General features: G+C 33.6%; 1 protein-coding gene across 1 annotated transcript in view; it reads right to left on the bottom strand.

The window, feature by feature from the left end:
* Window positions 1-627: 627 nt before the first annotated feature.
* LOC134717740 (uncharacterized PE-PGRS family protein PE_PGRS54-like) overlaps window positions 628-7,811 on the bottom strand; it is a 48,340-nt gene continuing 41,156 nt past the window's right edge. The window contains exons 21-25 of the mRNA XM_063580234.1: window positions 7,073-7,291; window positions 6,081-6,299; window positions 5,159-5,302; window positions 4,065-4,299; window positions 628-681 (exon numbers count right to left, since the gene is read on the bottom strand). Of these exons, the coding sequence (XP_063436304.1) occupies window positions 628-681; window positions 4,065-4,299; window positions 5,159-5,302; window positions 6,081-6,299; window positions 7,073-7,291 (871 nt within the window). The remainder of the gene's footprint in view (window positions 682-4,064; window positions 4,300-5,158; window positions 5,303-6,080; window positions 6,300-7,072; window positions 7,292-7,811) is intronic.

Here is a 7,811-nt window from a genome sequence, read left to right as displayed (position 1 = left end):
AACGTATACCTAACGGTGGAATTTTGTTTTCATGTTTTGCAAAAATATCTTCATAAATCGGATTAAAAACACAGCTGTAGGCAGGATTATCTGAATGGGCTTTTATTTTGACAGCATATTGAAGTCCAAGCTTCAAACGTCTGTCAGAGAGTGAGTGCTCACCAGCCTCTACATACACTCTCAACTGGTGAGGTTTTGAATGCGCCTAGACAAAGACGCAAACCTTGGTGATGCACAGCATCGAGAATCTGTATGTAGGACTTCCTTGCAGAGCCATACACTATAGAGCCATAATCTAGTTTAGATCTAACTAGAGATCTATATAAATTGAGTAAAATGTTGCGATCAGCACCCCAGTCAGTGCTGCCGACAACTTTTTAAATATCTAAAGCTTTTAAACATCTCGCTTTTAACATTTTGATATGGGGTAGAAAGGTTAACTTTTTATCGAAAAGTAAACCAAGAAATTTGGTTTCATCAACCATTTTAATTGGGTTGCCGTACAAAGTTAGTTCTGGATCAAGATGCAATTTTCTTTTGTTACAAAAATGCATCCCGATCGTTTTTGACGTGTTAAATTTAAAACCATTTAATTTCTGGAAAGATATTTTACTAAACTGGAATATCCTAAATACTGTCACTAATGACACTGCTGAAGGGATCATGAAACAATCCATATGGCTAAACAAGAGTTTGTAAATTAATAATACAACTATCTTTTACCAGAGGTGGGTTGAATCAGGAGTTTTCTTTATAGGTGATTTACTTGATGAAAACAGCAAATTTTTTACTTTAAAGGAATTCTGCGAAAAATATAATCTTAATATTAATTTCTTGGAATACCACTCTTTGCTGCATATGATACCAAAAGACTGGAAAAATTTAATCACAACTTCAGAGAAAATTACGCACATATCTAACGATAAATTTGAATTCATAAAAAACAATAACAAGTCATGTCAGTTCTTTTATAAAGAATTCTTAGAGTAGAGTGCCTCCCCGTGCTTCAGGTTTATGCTCTTATAATATACTAGATTATGGAGTGTGTGTCCGAGCGAGAACTGCTCTAGTTCATTATTTTGGAAATATTTATCAAAAAGTAGTATTTCAATATTCAGCCCCATTCTACTATTTAGTCAGCCATCAGTCCTACCCTGATATACACTATCATTTTCGGGTAATTTATTCTGATAGCGTTTGACATTTTCAGCCGAACAAAAATTTATCAATTTTACATAACTTAAATTATTGTATGCTGGTTCATATTCTGGACGCCAATCTTTGCTCCTTTATTATGTAATTCACTAACAAAACAATTATGAAGCTTAGAAATGGAAAAATACTAAAAACTAAACTTGTTCAAAGGGTATCTACACGTCTCAATCTTCAAAACCGGTTATCTAAAAATACTACCATCGCTAACATTTTTAACAATAAAAATCGTGGTTACCCTTCTATCGATAAGTGTCATGCCAAAAAATGACTTACATGTCCCCGTCTTTCCACCAACAATACGGTAAGGTCCACGTTTAATGGTCGCACATTTTCTTTAAATTTTGAAACTGATATAACTTGAAAAACAAACAGTACTATTTATTTACTCACATGAAACAAACCGGGGTGTGGTATTCAGTACGTAGGAGAAACTGGACGATATTTATCTAACCGCACTCAAGAACATCTGTATCGTTTTTAAAGACCAAATAAATTCAAAAGTATCATTTACCAACACCTTAAGAAGCACAACCATCCTTTTAAATATTAAGCAGTTCAACCTTTAGAAGTAGTAAATAAGCAGCCTGGTGAATCGCATTCGAAGTTTGTACGATCACGGAAAATAATTGAATTAAATTGGATTAAAAAATTACAGACAGTTTACCCTCTCGGTCTAAATGATAATATCATGGGAATTGGTAATATATCTAGAACCAATTCCGTTAACATTTTGGATATAGTTTCTAAAACTGTTCGTAAAAACCGTTCTCACGGTCGGAGAACAAATCGCAATCATAGAAAATTTCGTGCCAATCATACCAATATTTCGAACCAAATTTCTATTTCAAAAAACAACGGCAGACATTATCTGTTAACAAAACTCTGTTCGCTACCGGTTAATAAGTTAAATAAAATTTTGGAGGATTGCAACACAATTTCATGTAGCAGTCCTAAGTATGAAATTGTTCAAATTATTATGGCATATTGTTATTCTAAATTATTTCCCAAAATTGATCGCCCTGAAGATCATAAAAAACATTTTATTAAAATTAAGTATGTCAATAAAGGCTTTGATTTTGTAAATATTGCCGGTATATTTAATGACCATTCTGTTAAAGAACAAATTCCTGGATATTTTGACAATACTGAGCTACCTCTTATTTGTTATATTTACAAGAAATCTACCCGGAAATTTGTGTTTAATTATAGTCAATTGTGTAAAGATGTTAATATCAGTGAAAATACACCTACTTCATGTAATTGCAGTAATTCCGAATATATTTATGGATCCATTTCCCATGTTATAACAGGAGATCTTAACATCGTTCAAGACTGAGAGTTAAAATCATTCCTCAGTAAAGGACCTAAATATCGTCCCCCTTCAATTATTAATTGGAATGAGTGTCGTAATATCATCCACGACTCACTCCATACTTACTGTATGAAATGGATGAAACGGGAAAAAAGCTGCCAAAAAAATCTTTGGACTCTTTTTTTAATTCAGTAATGAAGGTAGTTGATATACGTATTCAACATTTTAAAGAACATTTTACTATTAAAAATAACCACAATAAACCTATTTCTCGTATCAAACATAAACTAAAAGAACTAGCCAAGGAATTTGTTTTAGTCCCGGCCGATAAAGCTGCTAATAATATTATTATTGTTTGACGTAAATTTTACATTGATGTTCTGAAAAAGGAAATTACCAATTCACCAACATTCCAACTGACTCCATTTTCAGAAAACGAAATATGTAACAAACATAAACTTTTAGCCACCGCTTTACAAGCAGAGCCAAATACAATGAAAGTCCCAACTATGTATTGGCTTCCGAAGCTACACAAAAACCCTTACAAATATAGATTTATTTCGTCTTCAAGCCTTTGTTCAACCACTAAATTGTCTATTCTTCTTACCAGCACACTTGGTACAATTAAAAACCTTATAATAAATTGTTCAAATAAGGCCTTCGAAAATAGTGGAATAAATTACTTTTGGAGTGTCAAGAACTCGTTGGAAGTACTTGATGAATTTCATGCTTATATTGGTCATTTTGAATCTGTTCAAAGTTTTGATTTTTCTACCCTGTATACCACATTGCCTCACATTCTCATTAAGAAAAATTCACGCACCTAATTAAATGGGCATTCAAAAAATCAGAATGTGAATATATATGTTCAAACTCTTTTAGGTCATTTTTTAGTAGCAATAAACAAAAAAAACTATGTTAATTGGACATGCTTTGATACTATATATGCCCTTGAAATTTTACTAGATAACATTTTTGTTCGCTTTGGGGATTCCGTATATCGTCAGATTATCGGAATTCCAATGGGGACTAACTGTGCACCACTTATTGCGGACCTCTTTTTGTATTGTTATGAGTTACAATTTATGACAAAAATAAGCAAAGACCCATCAAAACAACATCTGATAAACAAATTTAATAATACTTTTAGATATTTGGATGATATTTTGGCTCTCAATAATGACGACTTCAGTATGTATATTAATGAAATTTATCCTGTTGAACTTACTTTAAATAAAGCTAATACTAATAATGACCACTGCCCTTTCCTCGATCTTGATATCTATGATATCACTAACGGAAAGCTGAATACTAAAATTTATGATAAAAGGGATGGTTTTTCATTTCCTATCGTTAATTATCCGTTTTTAGATGGTGACGTTCCCTTGTCACCATCTTACGGTGTTTATATATCTCAACTTGGACGATTCGCTCGTGTATGTAACAATGTTTTAGATTTTAACGAGAGAAATTTATGTATTACTGAAAAATTATTACACCAGGGTTTTCGATATCACAAACTAGTCAAAACATTTACTAAATTTTGGCCCCACCCTCCCGCTTCCAGTGTTCCTATGAAGCCTCCATATGCCTGTTGCTGAGTAGCTGAGAATGCAACGAAGACGGGTAAGTATACAGGTAGTGTATCGCCAACAGGATATGGTTGTGCAAGGAAAGAATTAGATCGGGACATATCACCAGCAGTGTCAGCAGCACTATCACCAGCAGCACTGTCACCAGTAGCACTGTCACCAGCACCAACTCCAGCTGTACTTCAAGTTGTAGACTTTGAAGACATGATGGTCATTGACAACAATCTAGATTTACTGCAACTGGAGCCAATTCGTTTTTTTTTTAATCTTAACCTTTAGAAGAAGAGTACATGGACTTTCAATTTTTATCATTAGAAGAGTTTTTTTTAATATTCGGACAATTATATCCTTTTAGAAATTAGTTATGTTAAAATTTATATTTAAGGGAGAGTAATTAGGAAAACAATTTTGGGTTGGGTAAAAGATTTTGATAGTTTGGGAAGGGATAGGTCATTCAGAACAAGTATTAATGAAATTTAGATGTTTTATTCCAGTTTAGTGTTGTGAGTTGAGAGTATGCATATTTGTACATAAAGTGCATTTATTTATTGTATTTAAATTGAATCAATTTGAAATAAATTTGTATTTTAAATTTATTATATTTATTAATGCTAAAAATAAATTTAATAAATCAACTTTACTTTTTGGACCTTTTGGATTATAGCTCTTCATCTTATATAGAAGCTTTGGATTTCAAATATTTTGGCCACGAGTATCACTGAAGAGACAGGTATTGTCGAAATGCGCATCTGGATTATAGCTCCTGTCACCAGTTAAAAAAACTAGTTGATCTTTTTGACTCGCCTTCTAGACAAGCGGTGGAAAAGCTCACAAAAGAACCATAATGATATCGGAACAACCAACCACAGCTACTTGTATTATGGGAGATAGTAGACATTTGGAATTGCCTGCTATTGGGGATGAAGTATGTCCTGCAGAGGGATTTATGGCCCCACTCTCCCGCTTCCAGTGTTCCTATGAAGCCTCCATATGCCTGTTGCTGAGTAGCTGAGAATGCAACGAAGACAGGTAAGTATACAGGGAGTGTATCGCCAACAGATATGGTTGTGTAAGGAAAGAATTAGATCGGGACAGATCACCAGCAGTGTCAGCAGCACTATCACCAGCAGTGTCAGCAGCACTATCACCAGCAGCACTGTCACCAGCACCAACTCCAGCTGTACTTCAAGTTGTAGACTTTGAAGACATGATGGTCATTGACCACAATCTAGATTTACTGCAAATGGAGCCAATTCGTTTTTTTTTTTTAATCTTAACCTTTAGAAGAAGAGTACATGGACTTTCAATTTTATCATTAGAAGAGTTTTTTTTTAATATTCGGACAATTATATCCTTTTAGAAATTAGTTATGTTAAAATTTATATTTAAGGGAGAGTAATTAGGAAAACAATTTTGGGTTGGGTAAAAGATTTTGATAGTTTGGGAAGGGATAGGTCATTCAGAACAAGTATTAATGAAATTTAGATGTTTCATTCCAGTTTAGTGTTGTGAGTTGAGAGTATGCATATTTGTACATAAAGTGCATTTATTTATTGTATTTAAATTGAATCAATTTGAAATAAATTTGTATTTTAAATTTATTATATTTATTAATGCTAAAAATAAATTTAATAAATCAACTTTACTTTTTGGACCTTTTGGATTATAGCTCTTCATCTTATATAGAAGCTTTGGATTTCAAATACTTTGGCAACGAGCATCACTGAAGAGACAGGTATTGTCGAAATGCGCATCTGGATTATAGCTCCTGTCACCAGTTAAAAAAACTAGTTGATCTATTTGACTCGCCTACTAGACAAGCGGTGGAAAAGCTCACAAAAGAACCATAATGATATCGGAGCAACCAACCACAGCTACTTGTATTATGGGAGATAGTAAACATTTGGAATTGCCTGCTATTGGGGATGAAGTATGTCCTGCAGAGGGATTTATGGCCCCACCCTCCCGCTTCCAGTGTTCCTATGAAGCCTCCATATGCCTGTTGCTGAGTAGCTGAGAATGCAACGAAGACGGGTAAGTATACAGGTAGTGTATCGCCAACAGGATATGGTTGTGTAAGGAAAGAATTAGATCGGGACATATCACCAGCAGTGTCAGCAGCACTATCACCAGCAGCACTGTCACCAGTAGCACTGTCACCAGCACCAACTGCAGCTGTACTTCAAGTTGTAGACTTTGAAGACATGATGGTCATTGACAACAATCTAGATTTACTGCAAATGGAGCCAATTCGTTTTTTTTTAATCTTAACCTTTAGAAGAAGAGTACATGGACTTTCAATTTATATCATTAGAAGAGGTTTTTTTTAATATTCGGACAATGATATCCTTTTAGAAATTAGTTATGTTAAATTTTATATTTAAGGGAGAGTAATGAGGAAAACAATTTTGGGTTGGGTAAAAGATTTTGATAGTTTGGGAAGGGATAGGTCATTTAGAACAAGTATTAATGAAATTTAGATGTTTCATTCCAGTTTAGTGTTGTGAGTTGAGAGTATGCATATTTGTACATAAAGTGCATTTATTTATTGTATTTAATTGAATCAATTTGAAATAATTTGTATTTTAAATTTATTATATTTATTAATGCTAAAAATAAATTTAGGTTATCAACTTTACTTTTTGGACCTTTTGGATTATAGCTCTTCATCTTATATAGAAGCTTTGGATTTCAAATATTTTGGCCACGAGCATCACTGAAGAGACAGGTATTGTCGAAATGCGCATCTGGTTTAAGCTCCTGTCACCAGTTAAAAAAACTAGTTGATCTATTTGACTCGCCTACTAGACAAGCGGTGGAAAAGCTCACAAAAGAACCATAATGATATCGGAACAACCAACCACAGCTACTTGTATTATGGGAGATAGTAGACATTTGGAATTGCCTGCTATTGGGGATGAAGTATGTCCTGCAGAGGGATTTATGGCCCCACCCTCCCGCTTCCAGTGTTCCTATGAAGCCTCCATATGCCTGTTGCTGAGTAGCTGAGAATGCAACGAAGACGGGTAAGTATACAGGTAGTGTATCGCCAACAGGATATGGTTGTGTAAGGAAAGAATTAGATCGGGACATATCACCAGCAGTGTCAGCAGCACTATCACCAGCAGCACTGTCACCAGTAGCACTGTCACCAGCACCAACTGCAGCTGTACTTCAAGTTGTAGACTTTGAAGACATGATGGTCATTGACAACAATCTAGATTTACTGCAAATGGAGCCAATTCGTTTTTTTTAATCTTAACCTTTAGAAGAAGAGTACATGGACTTTCAATTTATATCATTAGAAGAGTTTTTTTTTAATATTCGGACAATGATATCCTTTTAGAAATTAGTTATGTTAAATTTTATATTTAAGGGAGAGTAATGAGGAAAACAATTTTGGGTTGGGTAAAAGATTTTGATAGTTTGGGAAGGGATAGGTCATTTAGAACAAGTATTAATGAAATTTAGATGTTTCATTCCAGTTTAGTGTTGTGAGTTGAGAGTATGCATATTTGTACATAAAGTGCATTTATTTATTGTATTTAATTGAATCAATTTGAAATAAATTTGTATTTTAAATTTATTATATTTATTAATGCTAAAAATAAATTTAGTTAATCAACTTTACTTTTTGGACCTTTTGGATTATAGCTCTTCATCTTATATAGAAGCTTTGGATTTCAAATATT

Source organism: Mytilus trossulus, chromosome 5 (assembly GCF_036588685.1).
Source record: "Mytilus trossulus isolate FHL-02 chromosome 5, PNRI_Mtr1.1.1.hap1, whole genome shotgun sequence".
In the NCBI taxonomy this organism is placed as follows: Eukaryota; Metazoa; Mollusca; class Bivalvia; order Mytilida; family Mytilidae; genus Mytilus; species Mytilus trossulus.
Note: the sequence above shows the minus strand (reverse complement) of the source record. Positions and strands in the feature narration are given on the sequence as shown.